This window comes from Pristiophorus japonicus, chromosome 4 (assembly GCF_044704955.1).
Source record: "Pristiophorus japonicus isolate sPriJap1 chromosome 4, sPriJap1.hap1, whole genome shotgun sequence".
NCBI lineage: Eukaryota > Metazoa > Chordata > Chondrichthyes > Pristiophoridae > Pristiophorus > Pristiophorus japonicus.
The window spans coordinates 155837255-155858633 of NC_091980.1; the positions used below are offsets into that span (position 1 = coordinate 155837255).

Genomic DNA, 21379 nt, shown 5'->3' on the forward strand with positions numbered 1-21379 from the left:
GGATGTTGGCCTGAGCGACAACACACGTTGGTGCGTCTATCCTCCCAGTGGATATGCAGGATCTTACGGAGGCAGCGCTGGTGATTACAGCATCTCAGATCTCCCGGCATGCTCTCCTCCTTCCAGATAAGAGAGATGAGGTCATGCATTCGTGCCAATAGTGCTTCTCTGCCATACTTTAGTGCCTTAGCGGGGATTCCATCTGCTCCTCAAAAGTTTGTCACCATCCTCTGCCTGCTCCACGACATCATGCAAGCCGTGATACTGACCAACGGATCCACCACAGACCCAATCTACGTCCGGACCGGGGTCAAGCAGGGCTGCATCATAGCACTAACGACCTTCTCGATCTTCCTTGCTGCAATGCTCCATCTCACGCTCAACTGGAGTGGAACTGAACTATAGAACCAGTGGGAAACTTTTGGAGGAGCAGATGGAATCCCCGCTAAGGCACTAAAGTATGGCAGAGAAGCACTATTGGCACGAATGCATGACCTCATCTCTCTTATCTGGAAGGAGGAGAGCATGCCGGGAGATCTGAGATGCTGTAATCACCAGCGCTGCCTCCGCAAGATCCTGCATATCCACTGGGAGAATAGACGCACCAACATGTTGTCGCTCCATCCGCCAACATCCGCAGCATCAAAGCACTAACCATATTCGACCAGCTTAGTCGCCTCTAGGCGCGATCCAAAATCGCCCCATCCTCTCACCAAACTTCGGTACGCGGACGACGCTTGCATCTACGCAGAGGCCGAACTCCAAGCCATCGTCAACATCTTCACCGAGGTGTACGAAAGCACGGGCCTGACACTAAACATCCGTATGACATAGGTCCTCCACCAACCTGACCCCGCCTCACAGCACTGCCCCCGGTCATCCACGGCGCGGCCTTGGACAACGTGGACAATTTTCCATACCTCGGGAGTCTATTATCAGCAAGGACAGACATCGATGACGAGGTCCAACACCGCCTCCAGTGTGCCAGCGCAGCCTTTGGTCGCCTGAAGAAGAGTGTGTTTGAAGACCAGGCTCTCAAATCTGGCACCAAGCTTATGGTCTACAGGGCAGTAGTGATACCTGCCCTCTTATATGGCTGAGAGACAAGGACCATATACAGTAGACACCTCAAAGAGCTGAAGTACCATACTCGTGGAATACAGCTCAAAATATTCTCTGCAGATACAATCTTGGTTTGAAAGGACAGAATCTCGAATGGTAGAGCTGGGAATTATCCGTTAAGTGGATACAGTGCAAGAATGTGACAGACCCAATGTTATACTGCAGTGAGATTCGAGTAACTGATTGCTGTCCCCATAGACAGGATAGAGAGCAGTAACATTTTACAGAAACATACTGGCTCAAAAGTCCCTACCCAGTACTCGCCTCATCATGAAACGCGACAAACCTGCAGTCCTCTCCCTGATGATTCTGTCTCTTCAACCTATCACACATTTACTGACAGCCATAAGCCACATTACACCCAACTCCAGTTACCTCTTCGAAGCACGAAATGATCCGTCTATCCACACTTAATATATTAAAAAGCTTACATCGGAGTGCACTGCCTGTTTGCAAAACTTTACTGCCTGTTGTCATATTTGTGTTAGCTTCCCGCCCCCACACCATGCTCACATTTACAGTGGCAACTGCCTATGTAAACTTGACACGCTGTAATTACATACTCCCTCCAGAGGGTGGTGCTGTACAAAGCAATAGTTACGCCATAGGAACTGGGTGCAGCTTGGGCACTTCCATCATAGAAACCAAGTCAAAGGCACTGCGAGCATACACTGTAGATTCACTAGGCTAATGCCAGGGATGGGAGACTTTAATTATAAGAGCCTCGAGATACCGCAATGATCAGTGCTGGGGCCTCAGCTATTTACATTAATGACCTAGATGAAGAGTGTAATATATCCAAGTTTGCCGACGATACAAAGCTAGGTGGGACAATAAGCTGCGAGGAGAACATAAAGCGTCTACAAAGGGATATAGATAGACTAAGTGAGTGGACAGTAAGGTAGCAGATGGAGTATAATGTAGGGAAATGTGAGGTTATTCACTTTGGTAGAAAGAACAGAAAAACAGAATATTTTTTAAATGGTGAGAAACGTTTAAATGTTGGTGCTCAGAGAGATTTAGGTGTCCTTGTGCATGTTAGCATGCAAGCACAGCAAGCAATAAGAAAAGCAAATAACATGTCCTTTATTGCAAGGGGGTTGGAGTATAAGAGTAAGGAAGTCTTGGTGAGACCACACCCGGAGTGCTATAAACAGTTTAGCTCTCCTTATCTAAGGAAGGATATACTTGCCTTGGAGGCGGTGCAATGAAGATTCACTAGATTGATTCCTGGGAGGAGAGCGCTGTTTTAGGATGAGATATTATGTAGAATGGGCAGTTTAATAGAATATGAGATGATCTCATTGAAACATACAAGATTCTGAAGGGGATTAACAAGATAGATGCTGAGAGGTTGCTTCCCCTGGATGGAGTGTCTAGAACCTGGATAAGGATAAAGGAACGGTCATTTAAGACTGAGATGAGGAGGAATTTGGAAGGCTGTGAATCTTTGGAATTCTCTGCTCCAAAGGGCTGTAAATGCTGAGTCGCTGAATATATTCAAGGCTGAGATCGATAGATTTTGGGAGTCTAGGGGAATTAAGCGATATGGAGATCGGGCGGGAAAGTGGAGTGGAGATCGATGATCAGCCATGATCTTATTGAATGGCAGAGCAGGCTCGAAGAACCTATTTCTTATGTTCTTATAGTGGGACTGTTTCCACTGAAGCAGAGAAAGCGAAGGGGAGATTTCATGGATGTTTTTTAAATTATGAACGGTTTTAATAGTGAAGAGAAAAATACTTTCTTCTGGTCAGTGACATGGGATCATCTATTTAAAGTAAGGAGTCTTTTCTTCACACAGAGGGCTGTTGGGAGCTTGGAGTGCTTTAAGTGGTTGGGGCAGAGATCCTTTAAGACTGAATATGTGAAACAAAAGACAATTCAAGGCTATGGGGAGACAGTGGGACAAGTATTAGATTGCTGCAGCAAAGAGCCAGTGCTGATGGAATGGGTTGAATGGCATCCTTTGGTGCTGTAAACTTGTATGGTTTTCCCTTAAGTCTCACACTTACCTCCTGTAATACTTTCCATCACACTTTGTTAGTAACAATGTTAGAGAAATGTATGAGAAACACCACAGGAGACGTAGTAGTGATAATGGGCCCAAGTTTCGGGTGGAGTTGCTCCTAGTTTTTTGGAGCAACTAGTTTAGTTTGGAGTATGTTAGAAATTGCAATTCTCGGATATTAGTTTGCTCCAGTTCTAGTGAATTAGTTTAGGTTGGCTTTAGGTAAGGTACTTTTTTTTTCCAAAATGGGGTGTGCCCAGCCACTCAGGCCTGTTTTGCAAGTTTCGGCAGTGAAAACTTACTACAAACTAACTTGGGATGGAGTAGGTGTCCACTTTTGTAAGTTCTGAAAAACCTTACCGAGAGTTAAGTTTAGTGCAGGCACAGCCAGAGACGGCGGGTGCGAAGCATTAAACACAAAGCACACATCAACATCACAACAGCAGGGGGTAAAGGAAGTTAGAGGATTTTCCATAAACACCTTCACAACAACATTAAAGAAGCAAAGTACATTAAAGCTCTAAGCACTAAACAAAGCAGTACATTTAAAGCACCAAGCACTAAACGAAGTACAAAAAGTAATAAGCAATTCATTAATAAAAACATAGAAGGAACCCTGCATCTAAAGCACCAAGACCAAAGTAATAAGTAATCAATCAATACAAAACAGAAGTCCTACCTTTATGTGAAGGGAAGGTGTCTCTGTCAGTGCCTCTCACTGTAGTGTCTCTCTCTCTCTCTATCTGACAGCGAGGGGTGCGCGCGTGTGTGTGTGTGGGGGAGGGGGGTGGGAGAGTGGTGTGTGCGCGGGGGTGCTTGCGTGCGGGAGAGAGGGGTCGGGTTGGTTCGGGTAGGGGAGGGGGAGTGAGGGAGCGCGGGTCGGGAGGGGGGGACAGAGGGAGGTTGGGTTGGTTCGTGGCAGGGGCGGGGGGGGAGGGAGGTCAGGTCCGGGTTGGCTTGGGGGGGGGGGGGGGGGGGCGCGGGTCAGGTCGGGTGGGGGGGAAAGAGCATGGGTTGGGTCCGGGCAGGGGGCGGGAGTCGGGTCGGGGTCGGGGAAGCGGGAGTCGAGTCGGGTCAGGATGAAGCAGGAGCTGGGCGTGGGAGGCAGCCTTATGCACACAGCCCGTGAGGCCATTGGGCCAGGACTAGGGGCTGCGTGCTTTGGGCCCCTCCCACACAGTTTTGGGCGCCTGGAGCTACTGCACATGCGTGCTCACTGTAGCGAGCATGTGCAGAGGTCCCGGCACTGTTTTCAGCGCAGGGACCTGGCTCCGCCCCCTTCAGCGCATGCTGCGCCGCGCCTGACTCCAGAGGACCAGCAGGGAGCCGGAGAATCTAAGTTTTTTTTAGGCGCACTTTGTGGCGCAAAAAACTGGCATCCAGGTCGGAACTTGGGCCCATTATGTGGTACCTTATCAAAGACCTAGAAAACCTAGATAAATTACATCTACTGCATTACCATTAATATGTCCTTACTATACAGTACAAATGCACACGAGGCCCATACTTGAGAGAAGGTCACTCTGTGACCAATAACCTTTATTAGCCAGCACTGAAGTGAAGGTGGTGAGTGGAGCTTCCCCTTTTATACCTGAAAGTCCAGGTTAGGAGTGTCTCCCACAAGTTCACCACCTAGTGGTCAGTGTTCTCACGGTGTACAACTTAGGTCAGTTTATACATGGGTTAGAATGATAGTTGAATACATGACATCACCTCCCCACCAAAGTCTTATTGGGATCACAGGTTAAGTCTCTCTGGTGGTTTACGCTCCCTTGTAGAGCGCCCGAGTTGGGGTTCCGGTTGTTAGGCGCTGGCCTGAGTGTCTGCTGTTTGCGGTGCCTCAGGCCTGTCCAGACTGCCCAGTGACTGGGCTCTCCTCTACTTCGTTCCGGTGTTCGGTCACCTGTGGTGGAGTGAACTCTACATCGTGTTCTTCCTCTGCTTCTTCTATGGGGTTGCTGAACCTCCTTTTTGTTTGATCCACGTGTTTTGCAGCAGATGTGTCCATTGGTAAGTTTAACTACCAGAATCTTATTCCCCTCAGGCAATGACAGTGCCTGCGAGCCATTTGGGCCCTGCAGTGTAGTTGAGGACAAAGACAGGGTCATTGACATCAATACATCACGCCCTCGCATTCCCGTCATGGTAGTCACATCACGCCTGCTCTCAACAATTTCTCTCATGGTGGGGTGTATAAGGTATAGCCGGGTTTTGCGCATCCTTTTCATTAGCAGCTCTGCAGGTGGAACCCCTGTGAGCGAGTGTGGTCGGAATCTACTGGCCAACAGGAGGCGTGATAAGCGACTTTGTAGGGAACCCTCTTGGATTCTGAGCATCCCCTGTTTGATTATCTGCAGTGCTCGTTCAGCCTGGCCGTTTGAGGCCGGCTTGAACGGTGCCGTTCTGACATGGTTGATACCATTTCCTGCCATGAAGTCCTGGAATTCAATGCCTGTAAAGCAAGGGCCATTGCCGCTGACCAAGATGTCCGTAGACCATGGGCGGCGAACATTGTCCGTAGACTTTCTACCGTGGCAGAGGATGTGCTTGAATTGAGAATGTCACACTCGATCCATTTGGAGTAGGCGTCTACTACAACCAAAAACATTTTTCCCATGAAAGGACCTGCGTAGTCCACATGGATGCATGACCGTGGCTTGGCGGGCCAAGACCAGGGGCTAAGGAGGCCTTCCCTGGGCGCATTGCCCAGCTGGGCACACGTGTTGCATCTGCGAACGCAAAGTTCCAGGTCTGCATCTATCCCTGGCCACCAAACATGTGACCTGGCAATTGCCTTCATCATGACAATGCCCGGGTGCTCATTGTGGAGTTTTCGGATGAACACCTCTCTGCCCATTTGGGGCATGACTACTCTGTTTCCCCATAGTAGGAAAGCGGCCTGAATCGAGAGTTCATCCTTGCGCCTGTGAAATGGTTTAAATTCCTCAGGGCATGCCCCGTACGTGGCTGCCCAGTCCCCATTCAGGACGCATTTCTTGACTAAAGACAGTAGCGGGTCTCTATTTGTCCAGACGGGCTGTCACGGGTGAGCTTTCGCTTTCGAAAGCTTCAACAGCCATGACCATCTCAGCAGCATGCTCGGTTGCGTCTAGTGGGAGCCTGCCGAGTACATTGGCGCAGTTTTCAGTGTCCGGTCTGTGCTGAATTGTATAGTCATAGGCGGCTAACATGAGTGCCCACCTCTGTATGCGGGCCAACGCATTTGCATTTATGGCCTTGTTGTCGGCCAAAAGGGACTTTAGGGGTTTGTGATCTGTCTCTAGTTCAAATTTCCTGCCAAACAGGTACTGGTGCATTTTTTTTAATGGCATATACACATGCAAGCGCTTCCTTTTCTACCATCCCGTAGCCCCTTTCTGCTTGGGACAGACTTCTGGAGGCATAAGCTACCAGCTGTAACTGACCCTTGGCATTAACATGCTGCAACACACACCCGACCCCATAGGACGACGCATCGCACATTAAAACAAGTTTCTTACATGGGTCATATAGCGTTAGCAGTTTGTTGGAGCATAACAAATTGCGCGCTCTATCAAAAGCCCTTTTCCTGGCTGTCCCCCCAGACCCTTTGCGTAGGAGCACGGGTAGCGGCTCTAACAGCGTGCTCAATTTGGGAAGAAAGTTACCAAAATAGTTCAGGAGCCCCAGGAACGAACGCAGCTCCGTCGTGTTACAGAGTCTGGGTGCCCTCTGGATCGCTTCAGTTTTGGACGCAGTAGGTCTGAGCCCATTTGTTGCTACCCTCATCCCCAGGAATTCTATCTCTGGAGCTAGGAAGACACACTTCGCCTTTTTTAGTCGCAGACCTACCCGGTCCAGTCTGCGTAGCACCTCCTCCAGGTTGTGGAGGTGTTCTTCAGTATCGCCACCCGTGTCGTCTTGAAAAACCACCATCCTTGGAATCGACTTGGAGGCTTTCCACGTTTCGTTGAAAGATCGCGGCGGCCGAGTGAATCCCGAATGGACATCTGTTGTACTCAAACAACCTCTTGTGTGTCGTGATGGTGGTCAGCTTCTTCGACTCACTCGCCAGCTCCTGGGTCATGTAAGCTGAAGTCAGGTCCAATTTTGAAAAAAGTTTGCCACCGGATAGCGTCGCAAAGAGGTCCTCCGCTCTCACTAGCGGGTACTGGTCTTGGGAGTGACACCCGATTGATGGTGGCCTTGTAATCACCACATATACTGACCGGCCCATCCGCCTTGAGCACCGGCACAATCAGGCTCGCCCAGTCACTGAATTCAACTGGCAAGATGATGCCTTCCCTCAGCAGGCGGTCCAATTCGCCTTCTATCTTTTCCCGCATCATGTACGGCACTGCTCTGGCCTTGTGGTGTACTGGCCTGGTGTCCGGGTTTATGTGAATCACTACCTTGGTCCCCATGAAAGTGCCAATGCCGGGTTGAAATAGTGAGTCAAATTAGTCCAGGACCTGTGAGCATGATATTCGCTCCACAGAAGAAATTGCATTGACATCACCCCATTTCCAGTTCATGACAGCCAGCCAACTCCTCCCCAGCAGTGCGGGACCGTCCCCCGGGACAATCCAGAGTGGCAACCTGTTCTCCGAATCTTTGTGGGTCACGACTACCGTGACGCTGCCTAGCACCGGAATGATCTCCTTTGTATATGTCCATAGCTGTGCGTCAATCAGCAATAATTTTGGCCTCCTGACCTTGGACGCCCACAACTTGTCGAACTGTTTGATACTCATCAGGGACTGGCTGGCCCCCGTGTCTAGCTCCATTGATACTGGGATGCCATTGAGGAGCACTTTCATCATTATCGGTGGTGTCCTGGTATATGAACTGTATATGTGCTCCACATGAACTTGCTGAACTTCAGCTTCCAGCGATTTCCCCCAGTGTCCATTTGGCCTCGTAGGGCTTACATCGGGCCCGTCCTCCTCGTACATCAACCTGGCTGCAGGCTTCCTGCACATACACGCCAAGTGACCGCTGATGTTGCAGTTTCTGCAGGTATATTGCTGATACCTGCAAGCTCTGGCTGTGTGTTTGCCTCCACACTTCCAACATGAGCCGTTGTTGGAAACAAAAGGTCCATTACCAGTCGATCGTCTGACTGTCTCTAACTGTCCTTAAGCGCACCACTGACAGGTGTTGATGGCCCCATTACTGGCCGCATTGTCCCTTGCGATGGCATGAATCGCCGTTCAGCTTGCCATTGTCTCTGTTGAATTCCCCCTTTGGGTTCGACTACATGCTCGGGCATGTCCGATTGCCCCTGTCTGCCTGGAGAACTGTGTACCGCGTTAACAATGCTGACTCCCTGTCCATTTGCTGATTTAAACCAAGATTTTTGTCAAACATCACTCTGGTCTCTTCCTCCCGAGATAAATGTCTGGACCATCAAAGCCGCCGTTTCCAGGGTCAAGTCTTTGGTCTCAATCAGTTTCCTGAAAACCCCAGTGTGCCTGATGCCCTCAATAAAAAAGTCTCGCTGCATCTCCGCTCTGCATGCATCTGGGAACTTACATAGGCTCGCCAGTCGCCGGAGGTCTGCCACGAAGTCTGGAACACTTTGCCCTTCTCGCCACCGATGCGTGTAAAACCGGTGTCTCGCCATGTGTGCATGCTGCTCGCCAGTTTAGTGTTCCCCGATCAACTTACTGATCTCTTCAAAAGTCTTGTCCGCCGGCTTCTCTGGCGCTAGAAGGTCCTTCATCAGGGAGTACATCCTGGATCCACAAACCGTCAGGAGATGAGCCTTGTGTTTGTCAGCCGAATCCTGTCCCAGCCATTTACATCACAACAATCCGAGCTCCCAGCAACCGGACGCATTGTTGCAACTCATGGGGAGCAGGCAACACCCCCATGGTCAATCCAGGGGTCTGTGTCGATTCGGATTTCACACGGGGCATTGCTTTCGTGGGCTCCTGTTACTGGTTACTGGAGGAACTTCAATTTGTGCGTACATGGACATTAGGTATGGCTCAGTCATGAACTGCCCGCTGGTACATCAAGCAAGGTCCATGTGATGAGGTACTTGGGAGCTGGGGGTATCCCAGCAAGGGGGTAATTCTTTCAGAAATTGAGAAAAATCAGAAGAAAGGTTGGCAGCAAAAGAAGCCCTCTCTATCGCACTCATTTACTTCTAGTGTTGAACTCCAGTTATAATCACCATTGCATACTCAAAACATTCTCAACAAAAGAACCCAAAATAACCACACTGCCCAGCTAAAGCCACTTTCAACACAGCACCTTTCCAGAGCTACAACAAACACAAATTCAGTCTCAAACAGGATTCTTTTATGCATTACATACACCTTTGCCAATTATATAAACTTCTCATTCATTCAGTACGCGGCGTCAGTACCTTGCATTCGTACAACTTGCATTTATATATCGCCTTTAACATAGTAAAATGTCCCAAGGCGCTTCACAGGAGCATCAGACAAAATCTGACTGAGCCAGAGATAATAGGACAGGTGACCAAGAGTTGAGTAAAAGCTGATGGTTAATGATCCTCTTAAAGAAGGAGAGAGGTGTAGAGGGGTTTAAGGAGGGTATTCCAGAGCTTAAAGCCTAAGCAGCTGAAGGCACAGCCACCAATGGTGGATCGAAGGAAATCAGGGATGCGCAAGAGGCCAGAATTGGCAGGGGTGCAGATAGGCAATGTTAGGCGGTGGTCTTGGTGATGGACATTTAGGACTGAGATGAAGAGAAATTTCTTCACTCAGAGGGTGGTGAATCTTTGGAATTCTCTACCCGAGAGATCAATAGTTTTTTGGATATTGAGGGAATCAAGGGATATGGGGATTGTGCAGGCAAGTGGAGTTGAGGTAGAAGATCAGCCATGTTTTCATTGAATGGCGGAGCAGGCTCAAGGGGCCGAATGGCCTACTCCTGCTCCTATTTCTTATGGAGAGGATATGCGGTCGGAAGCTCAGCTCAGGGTCAAATAGGTCGTCGAGGATGCAAACAGTCTGGTTCAGCCTGAGACAGTGGCCAGGGGAATGGAATCAGTGGCAAGGGAACGGAGTTTGTGACGAGGACCGAAGATAGCGGTTTCGGTCTTCCCAATATTTAATAGGAGGTGATTTCTACTCATCCAATAATGGATGTCGGACAAGCAGCATGACAAATCTTTAATAGAAAATGTTTAACATATATGTCCCAAGGAGGTGCACAGAAGGATAAAGAAAGAAATGGGTGCTGAGCAAAAGGAGGATTAAGAGGAGCAAGCAAAGGGCTGGTTAAAGAAGTAGATTTTAAGGAGACACGCAAAAGAGTTGAGGTAGGTAGCGGGGTTTAGGGGAGGAATTCCAAGGTGGCCGAAGGCACAGCCACCAATGGTGGGGGCAATGGGTGTGTGGATGCACGAGGCACAAGTCAGAGGAACACAGTACTGAGTGGGGGGGGGGGGGGGGGGTAAAGAGGAGGAGGTTTCAGAAGCAGGGAGGGGGACGACGCCCTAGAGATTTGAAAACAAACATGAGAATTTTAAATTTGAAGCATTGGTGTCCAAGCAGGTGGGCGAGGATAGGACTGATACCGGGACTTGGTGCGGATTGGAGCATGGGCAGCAGGGTATTGGCTGAGATGAAGTTTACAGAAGGTGGAGGATGGGAGGCCAGCTAGAAGAGCAATGGAATAGTGGAGACTGGGAGTGACAAAGGCATGGATGAAGGTTTCAGTAGCAGATGGGCTGAGGCAGATGTGGAGACAGGTGGAGGTGGAAGCAGGCCTTGTGATGGAGAATACACAGGGCTAATTCAACTCAGGATCGAATACAATACTGACATTGCAAGCAATCGGCTTCAACCTAACGCAGTGGCCGGGGAGAGGGATGGAATTGGTGGAGAAGGTAGGAAGTTTATGGTGGGGGCCGAAGACAATGGCGTCAGTTTTCCCAATCTTTAACGAGAGCAAATTGCAGCTCATCAGTCTGTCAAGAGGCAATGGAGGGGTCGAGAGAGGTGGTGGAGAAGGAGAGCTGAGTTTCGGCAGCATACAATTAGAAGCTGACTCCATGCATGTGAATGAGTTCACCAATGGACAGCATGTAGGTGAGGAAGAGGAAGAGGCCAAGGGATAGATCCTTGGTCCCTCCAGAGGTAGAAGTGTGGCAGCAGGATGAGAAGCCATTATAGGAGATTCCCTGGCTATGACTGGATAGATAAGAGTAGAGCAATGGAGAAGAGGCATTGGAGGAGGATGGTGTGGTCAACCATGGTAAAGACTGCAGACAGGTCGAGAAGGATGAGGAGGATGAGGAGGGATCGTTTACCATGGTCACATATGATGTGATTTATTACTTTGATAAGGGATGTTTCAGTGCTGTGGCAGGAGCGGAAACCTGACTGGAGGAGTGCAAACATGGAGTTGCGGAAAAGATGGGCACGGATTTGAGACAAGTTCAAAGATTTTGGAGAGGAAAGAGAGGTTGGACATTATTTAGTGCGAACTGACACGCAGCAGAAACCCACTGGTGGACACATTCATTCCAAAAAGTGTTTGATGAAGTGCCACATAATAGGCTTGCCAGCAAATTTTTAAGCCCATGGAATAAAAGGGACAGTGGCAGCATGGATACGGGATTGGCCAAGTGACAGCAAACCCATCATCATCATAATAGGTGGTACCTCGAGCGAGGCTGACTTGCTTCCACGAGTTCACAGGAGTTTCGATGAAGGACCTGATGTTCCAGTCGCCAACTCCAATTGAGGAGGTGGAAGATGCTTGTGCGTGGATTTTTTTTTAACGCTTTGTGACCGTTGCACATCAGCCACCACACAGGCTTGACAGAGCTCGGCCTTTATCTAGTGGCAAGGGTTAACCAGGACGACTGGAGATCTGCTTTGCTGCATGGAACTAGCGCGCACACATATCGCAGTGTGGGCTGGCCCGTGCTGCCCCTCAGCCCTCGGCTCTTCTGGGCCCCGTACCCTCATCTGTTGCACTTCTGCCATGATCCCTCACTGCTCCTCCGCCACAAACACTCGACACTCATCCGCCCCGACCTTCCCATTTCTCTGTACCTGGGCCCTGCCGATATTCCTGCCCACGCTCCAAACGGCGACCGGGGTTTTGATGACTTCACGCAGTTGCCCATCTCAAAATTGTTGCATACTTGGAGCAGCTCATGCTAGAGGTTGAAGTGGTACACCGCTCCAGCTCTTTTATAGCCCGACCTGCGGAGCTGTTCTCTCGCAGGTCGAAGGGCCACGATGCCCCAGCTCTTTTGTAGCCCAATGTGGTGAAAATATATTAGGGTAGAGTTTCCGTTAGCTTGTGCTGGTATTTCCAGTGAAATTGGCCCCAAACCAGCCAAACCAGCGGAAACTGATCGAGGAATTTCAAGCGCGAGTTAAATTCAGCACAAATGAAGGTTCCGCGATCTTTTGCGCTGGTTTAAAAAACATTGTGCTAGAAGCCGGCTCTGCCCACAAAACTGGCCAAGTCACCAGATTGAATTAATCACCATGGCGACTTTCTGGTAATGGCGTTTGCAGGCCTTCGAGAAGGCTCTTAAAATTAAACTGGTATTTTTCTAGGCGCAAAGACACTAATGGGCACATTTTAAAATATTCTATTAAAAAAAATATTTAATTTACTAAGAAACTGACTACTGTACACCAATGAAACTAGTAAATGGTTCTGTAAAGTTTTTTAAAGTCATTTCTAGTTATTTAAAATTAGGTTACTCACAGGCAGTGGACTAGACACTCTGAATAAAAATGCTTATTTTTTTCAACTGTATTAATAAAATTGCACCAGGTTACTTCTCAAGTATATCAAGGAATATTTTTAATGCAAAAACAAGAGTTTCAAAAACGCTGCCCAATTGCACTGGTTCATGGACAATTTTACGTTTGAGATTATGCAAATGAGTTTGAGCGGATCCTTGGACCATAAAATCAATTCAGAAAACTAGCACAATTTAATTGCAATTTGCGCCTGGATTGCCACTTGTCCCTAGAGCAGAAACTCTAAACAGAATAGTGGTTAACAGTTGTTTTTGGCGGATGCGAAAGAAACACAGAAAATAGGTGCAGGAGCAGGCCATTTGGCCCTTCGAGCCTGCACCACCATTCAATATCATGGCTGATTATTCACCTCAGTACCCCATTCCTGCTTTCTCTCCATACCCCTTGATCCCTTTAGCCGTAAGGGCCACATCTAACTCCTTTTGAATATATCTAACGAACTGGCCTCAACAACTTTCTGTGGTAAAGAATTCCACAGGTTCACAACTCTGAGTGAAGAAGTTTCTCCTCATCTCGGTCCTATATGGCTTACCTCTTATCCTTAGATTGTGACCCCTGGTTCTGGACTTCCCCAACATCAGGAACATTCTTCCTGCATCTAACCTGTCCAATTCTGTCAGAATTTTATATGTTTCTATGAGATCCCCTCTCATTCTTCTAAATTCCAGTGAATATAAGCAGAGTCGATCCAGTCTTTCTTCATATGTCAGTCCTGTCGTCCCGGGCATCAGTCTGGTGAACCTTCGCTGCACTCCCTCAATAGCAAGAATGTCCTTCCTCAGATTAGGAGACCAAAACTGTACACAATATTCAAGGTGTGGCCTCACCAAAACCCTGTACAACTGTGGCAAGACCTCCCTACTCCTATACTCAAATCCCCTCGCTATGAAGGCCAACATGCCATTTGCCTTCTTCACCGCCTGCTGTACCTGTATGCTAACTTTCAATGACTGATGTACCATGACACCCAGGTCTCATTGCACCTCCCCTTTTACTAATCTGTCACCATTCAGATAATAATCTGCCTTCCTGTTTTTACCACCAAAGTGGATAATTTATACAGTGGTGTTCCCCAGGGGTCAGTTCCAGGACCACTGCTTTTTTTGATATATATTAATGACTTGGATGTGGGTGTACAGAGCACAATTTCAAAATTTGCAGATGACACAAAACTTGGAAGTATAGTCAACAGTGAGGCGGATAGTAATAGATTTCAAGAGGACGTAGGCAGGCTGGTGGAATGGCTGGACACGTGGCAGATGAAATTTAATACAGAAAAGTGCAAAGTGATACATTTTGGTAGGAAGAACAAGGAGGCAATATAAACTAAAGGGTACAATTCTACAGGGGGTGCAGGAACAGACAGACCTGTGGATATATGTCCATAAATCGCTGAAGGTCGCAGGGCAGGTTGAGAAAGCAGTTAAAAAAGCATACGAGATCCTGGGCTTCATAGAGATACAGAGTACAAAAGCAAGGAACATAACATAAGAACTAGGAGTAGGCCATTTGGCCCCTCAAGCCTGCTTCGCCATTTAATAAGATCATGGCTGAGCTCCATTTCCCTGTCCACTCCACATAACTCTTTATTCCCCCATTGTTCAAAAATCTGTCTATCTCCGCCTTAAATATATTCAATGATCCAGCCTCCACAGCTCCCTGGGGCAGAGAATTCCATAGATTTACAACCCTCATCTCAGTTTTAAATGGACAGCCCCTTATTCTGAGACTATGTCCCCTAGTTTTAGTTTCCCCTACAAGTGGAAATATCCTCTCTGCATTCACCTTGTCGAGACCCCTCATTATCTTGTATGTTTCTGTAAGATCATCCTCTCATTCTTCTGAACGCCAATGAGTATTGGCCCAACCTACCTTCATAAATCAACCCCCTCAACTCCGGAATCAACCTAGTGAACCTTCTCTGAACAGTATATCCTTTCGTAAATAGAGACCAAAACTGTACGCAGTACTCTAGGTGTGGCCTCACCAATACCCTGTACAGTTGTCGGACTGCCCTGCTTTTATACTCCATCTCCCTTGCAATAAAGGCCAACATTCCATTTGCCTGCCTGATTACTTGCTGTACCTGCATACTAACTTTTAATGCTTCATGCACAAGAACCCCCAGGTTCCTCTGTACTGCTGCACTTTGTAATTTCTCTCCATTTAAATTTAAATTTGCTTTATTTTTTCTGCCAAAGTGGATAATCTCACACTTTCCCACATTATACTCCATCTGCCAAAGTTTTTCCCACTCACTTAGCCCGTCTATATCCCTTTGCAGATTTTATGTGTCCTCCTCACAATTTGCTTTCCCACCCATCTTTCTATCATCAGCAAACTTGGCTACATTACACTCGGTCCCTTCATCCAAGTCATAAATATAGATTGTAAATAGTTGAGGCCCAAGCACCGATCCCGGCGGCACCCCGCGAGTTACTGTTTGCCAACTGGAAAAGGCCCCGTTTATCCCTACTCTCTGTTCTCTGTTAATTAGCCAATCCTCTATCCATGCTAATATATTACCCCCAACCCCGTGAACTTTTATCTTGTGCAGACACCTTTTATGTGACACCTTATCAAACACCTTCTGGAAATCTAAATACACCACATCTACTGGTTCCCCCTGCTCGTTACAGCCTCAAAAGCACTCCAGCAAATTTGTCAAACATGATTTACCTTTCATAAAACTATGCTGACTCTGCTCGATTGAATTTGTCCTGCTATTGCTTCTTTAATAATGGACTCCAGCATTTTCCCAATGACAGATGTTAGGCTAACTGGTCTATAGTTTCCTGCTTTCTGTCTGCCTCCTTTTTAAAAAAAAAATAGGGGCGTTACATTTGCGGTTTTGAAGTTATGATGAACCTTTATAAAGTACTGGTTTGGCCTCAACTGAAGTAGTGTGTCCAATTCTGGGCACCGCTCTTTAGGAAGGCCTTAAAGAGGGAGCAGAAAAGATGTACCAGAATGATTTCAGGGATGAGGAACTTCAGTTACGTGGATAGACTGGGGAAGCTGGTGTTGCTCTCCTTAGAGCAGAAAAGTTGAGAGGTTAGAATTGTTCAAAATCATGATGGGTCTATATAGAGAGTAGATAGAGAAACAGTTCCCATTGGCAGAAGGGTTGAGAATCAGAGAACACAGATTTGAGGTGATTGGAAGAACCAAGAGGAAAAACTTTTTTACGAGTGGTTAGGATTTGGAATTCAGTGCCTGAAAGGGTGGTGGAGGCAGGCTCAATCGTGGCTTTCAAAAGGGAATTGGATAAGTACCTAAAGGAAAAATATTTGCAGGTCGCCAGCGAAAGGGGGGTTGGCACTAACTGAAGTGCTCTAGCCAAGAGCCAGTACAGGTTCGACAGGCCGAGTGGCCTCCTTCTGTGCTGTAACAATTGTATGATTCTCTCTCCAAATGGGCCATAAGGAGAATCCACCTGATCCGAATCCCTGCTTGTCTCCACCTACCCCTTTAACTAATCCCAAATACCCCAACCCCGGCCCCTGCCCCACTATCACACGTCCCCCGATTCCCTTTGCCCCCACCACCCCAGTGCTCCACTCCTTCTCCGACCATTTTGCCCCCCTCCCTCAAACGACCTCACACACACCCCCACTCGCCCCCTGCCTCACCTCGACCCTTCCCTCCCTCAAACCCCCATTGTACCCCCTCTGCCCCACCACCCAGGCCCCTCACCTGGTCCAGGTTCTCCTCGCTACCGCTATCGTCACTGTCCGAGTCGATAACGATCCGGCCCTTCCGTTTCTTCACCATGGCGGGGACTCGAGCCCGCTGTCCGACCAGAGGCCGGGCCGAGAGACTTAGGCCCGCTTACCGACCGGGGAAGGGGCTAGGACGGAAGATTCGGGGCCGGCCGAGACTGAGGGCCCGCTGTCAGGCGTGAGTGAGATGCCGAGCCGAGGACGAGGGCCCGCTGCCCGATCGAAGGACCGACACGGATCGCTCGGCTCTCAGTGCCGCGCTACAGGCCTCAGGCTCCAATCGCACAATAACCCGACACCACTACTGCGCATGTGAGCCCTGGGTCATTACAATACGCGGTGACGTCAGAAAAGAAGTTGCTTTGATGACAGAGCGTGAAATAGAGAGTGTGAGTGAGAAATAGAGAGAGAGAGCGAGGGAGAAATAGAGAGAGAGCGAGGAAGGAATAGAGAGAGAGCGAGGGAGAAATAGAGAGAGAGCGAGTAATAACTACAGAGAGAGCAAGGGAGAAATAGAGAGAGGGCGAGTGAGAAATAGCGAGAGAGAGCTAGAGAGAATTAGAGAGAGAGCAAAGGAGAAATAGAGATAGTGTGAGTGAGAAATAGAGAGCGCAAGGGAGAAATAGAGAGAGAGCAAGGGAAAAAGAGAGTGAGCAAGGGAGAAATCGAGAGAGAGAAATAGAGAGAGTGTGAGTGAGAAATAGAGAGAGAGCAAGGGAGAAAGAGAGAGTGAGCAAGGGAGAAATAGAGAGAGCGAGAGAGAAAGAGAGAGAGCGAGAGAGAAAGAGTGAGAGCAAGGGAGAGATATAGAGAGAGCAAGGGAGAAATATAGAGAGAGCAAGGGAGAAATATAGAGAGAGCAAGGGAGAAATAGAGAGAGAGAAATAGAGAGAGAGCAAGGGAGAAATAGAGAGAGAGCAAGGGAGAAATATAGAGAGAGCAAGGGAGAAATAGAGAGAGAGAAATAGAGAGAGAGCAAGGGAGAAATAGAGAGAGAGCAAGGAAGAAATAGAGAGAGAGCAAGGGAGAAATAGAGAGAGAGCAATGGAGAAATAGAGAGAGAGCAAGGGAGAAATAGAGAGTGAGCAAAGTAGAAATAAAGAGGGAGAAATGAAAAGAGAGCAAGGGAGAAATAGAGAGAGCGAGTGAGAAATAGAGAGAGAGCAAGTGAGAAACAGAGAGAGCGAATGAGAAATAGAGAGCGAGCAAAGGAGAAATAGAGAGCGAGCGAGTGAGAAACAGAGAGAGAGCGAGTGAGAAAGAGAGAGCAAGTGAGAAATAGAGAGAGAGCGAGTGAGAGAGAGAGCGAGTGAGAAACAGAGAGAGAGCGAGTGAGAGAGAGAGCGAGTGAGAAACAGAGAGAGAGCGAGTGAGAAACAGAGAGAGAGCGAGTGAGAAACAGAGAGCGAGCATGGGAGAAATAGAGAGAGAGCAAGTGAGAAACAGAGAGAGAGCGAGTGAGAAATAGAGAGAGAGCAATTGAGAAATAGAGAGCAAGTGAGAAACAGAGAGAGCGAGTGAGAAATAGAGAGCGAGAGAGTGAGAAACAGAGAGAGAGAGCGAGTGAGAAATAGAGAGAGCAAGGGAGAAATAGAGAGAGAGCAAGTGAGAAATAGAGAGAGAGCAAAGGAGAAATAGAGAGCGAGTGAGAAAGAGACAGAAAAATAGAAAGAGAGCGAGTGAGAAACAGAGAGCAAGGGAGAAATAGCGAGAGAGAGCGATTGAGAAATAGCGAGAGAGAGAGTGAGAAATAGAGAGAGAGAAATAGAGAGAGAGCAAGGGAGAAATAGAGAGAAATAGAGAGTGAGCAAGGGAGAAATAGAGAGCGAGCAAGGGAGAAATAGAGAGAGCAAGGAAATGAGTCAGGATTAATAAATGATCTCACAGTAAAGGATCCTCAAGGAAAGAGTGATCATAGCATGGTTGAATTTCAAATTTAGTCGGAGGGTGAGAAAGTTGGGTCTCAAACTAGTGTCCTGATCTTAAATAAAGGCGATTACAAAGGTATGAAGGCAGAGTTGGCTAAAGTAAACTGGGGAAATAGATTAAATTGTAAGATGGTTGATAAGCAGTGGCAGACATTTAAGGAGCTATTTAATAACTCTCAACAAAAATATATTCCAGTGGGAAGGAAAGACTTTAAGAGAAGGGAGAACCATCCGTGGCGAACTAAGGAAGTTAAGGTTGGTATCAAATTGAAATCAATGGCATACAATGTTGCCAAGATGAGTGGGAGGCCAGAGGATTGGGAAATTTTTAAAAACCAGCAAAGGTTGACTAAAATAAAATAAAGAAAGAGAAGATGGATTATGAGAGTAAACTAGCAAGAAATATAAAAACAGATAGTAAGAGCTTCTACAGTATATAAAAAGGAAAACAGTAGCTAAAGTAAATGTTGGTCCACGAGAGGTTGAGACAGGGGAATTAAAATGGGGAACAGGGAAATGGCATTTGAAGTAATATTTTGTATCGGTCTTCACGGTGGAAGACACTAAAAACGCCCCAGTAATAGATAATCAAGGAACTATAGAGAGGGGGGAACTGGGGGAACTTAATACAATCACTATCACTAAAGAAAAATTACTCAGTAAAATAATGGGACTAAAGGTGGACAAGTCCCCTGGACCTGATGGCCTGCATCCTAGGGTCTGAAAAGAAGTGGCTGCAGAGATAGTGGATGCATTGTTTGCAATCTACTAAAATTCCCTGGATTCTGGCGATGTCCCAGCAGATTGATAAACCGCAAATGTAATGCCCCTATTTAAAAAAAGAGGGAGACAGAAAGCAGGAAAGAACAGACCAGTTAGCCTAACATCTGTTGTTAGGAAAATGCTGGAGTCCATTATTAAGGAAGCAGTAGCAGGACATTTGGAAAAGTATTATACAGTCAAGCAGAGGCAACATGGTTTTATGAAAGGGAAATCATGTTTGACGAATTTGCTGGAGTTCTTTGAGGATGTATCGAGAAGGGTGGATAAGGGGGAACCAGTGGATGTGGTGTATTTGGATTTCCAGAAGGCATTCGATAAGGTGCCACATAAAAGGTTACTGCACAAGATAAGAGCTAACAGGGTTGGGGGTAATATATTAGCATGGATAGAGGATTGGCTAACTAACAGAAACCAGAGAGGATAAATGTGTCATTTTCCGGTTGGCAAACAGTAGCTAGTGAGGTGCCACACGGATCGGTGCTGGGGCCTCAACTATTTACAATTTAAACTGATGACTTGGATGAAAGGACCGAGTGTACTGTAGCGAAGTTTGCTGATGATACAAATATTAGAGGCAAAGCAAGTTGTGAGGAGGACAACAAGAATCTGTAAAGGGATATAGACAGGCTAAGTGAGTGGGAAAACATTTGGCAGATGGAGTATAATATGAGAAATGTAAAGTCCTATCCCCTCAGTACAGATTCACATGAGGCATGTAGTGAAGTCAAGGTCACTCTGGACCTGCACCTTTTATTTCACAGCTCTGGAATGCTGCACTTGCCTGAGACCTGTCCTTATATACCTGTCTCTTGCAAGTGCACCCCTGGTGGTAAGGTATGCTGGTGGTTACAGGTCATATCTTATTACAGTCATGTATAGCATGTTAGGATACAGTTATATATAATAATGTAAGGTACATGACATCACCCTCCCCCAAGGTCTTATTGTCTTTATAGGTTCAGTCTCTCAGGTGGTCTATGCTCTCGCGTGGAGCGTCTGAATTGTGGTTCAGTTGTTTGCCTTGGTGTCTGTTTTTCTTTGGGTGTGGTTGCTGGTATCTCGCCTGGGCTGTCTGATTCGATTGGTGTGATTGTTGTTGACTCGCCTGGGCTGTCTGTTGGGATTGCCCTTTCCTCAGTTTGTCCCCTCTGTCTGTCCACCAGGTGTGATGTGAGTTCCACATTGTAGTCTGCCTCTGGTTCCGCAGTGTTGTTGGTAAATCTGCTTTTGACTTGGTCTACATGCCTCCGGCAGGTTTTGCCATTGTCCATTTGTACTACCAGTAGCCTGTTTCCTTCCTTGCCCGTTACTGTCCCTGCAAGCCATTTGGGACCCCTGCCATAGTTTAGTACAAACACTTTGTCCCCTATCTCATTCCATCTCCCCCTCGAATTTCTGTCATGGTACTCAGTCAGCTTACGGCGCTTTGCCTCAACGATTTCGTGCATGTCTGGGAGGATTAATGAGAACCTTGTTTTTAAAGTCCTTTTCATCAACAGTTGCGCGGAGGGGATCCCAGTCAATGAGTGCGGACGAGATCTGTATGCCAGCAGCAGTCGCGACAGGCGACCCTGCAGCGTGGGACCTTGGATTTTAAGCATGCCTTGTTTAATGATTTGCACTGCTCTCTCCGCCTGGCTGTTGGAGGCCGGCTTGAACGGTGCCGTCTTGACGTGACTTATGCCGTGGTCAATTATAAAATCTTGGAATTCTGCGCTGGTGAAGCACGGACCATTGTCACTGACCAATATGTCAGGGATTCCGTGCGTTGCAAACATGGTTGCGAGGCTCTCCACAGTGATGGAGGTTGTGCTCGAGTTTAAAATGGTGCATTCGATCCACTTTGAAAATGCATCGACAACTACGAGGAACATTTTGCCCATGAATGGGCCCGCATAGTCTACGTGCACCCGTGACCACGGTTTGGTAGGCCAGGGCCAGGGGCTCAGGGGAGCCTCCCTGGGGGCATTGCTGAGTTGGGCACAACTGGTGCACCTTCGGACGCAGAGCTCCAAGTTCGCGTCAATACCAGGCCACCAGACGTGGGATCTGGCTATGGCCTTC

General features: G+C 47.7%; 1 protein-coding gene across 3 annotated transcripts in view; it reads right to left on the minus strand.

Moving 5' to 3' along the window:
• rtf1 (RTF1 homolog, Paf1/RNA polymerase II complex component) overlaps positions 1-21379 on the minus strand; it is a 114608-nt gene that overhangs the window by 60307 nt on the left and 32922 nt on the right. For 2 of the 3 annotated variants that reach the window (XM_070878690.1, XM_070878689.1), the window contains exon 1: positions 16579-16919. The exons of the other annotated variant lie outside the window; for it this stretch is intronic. In XM_070878690.1, the coding sequence (XP_070734791.1) occupies positions 16579-16656 (78 nt within the window). In that variant the 5' untranslated portion in view covers positions 16657-16919. Of the gene's footprint in view, positions 1-16578; positions 16920-21379 lie in introns of those variants that run through there. 3 annotated transcript variants of the gene reach the window in all.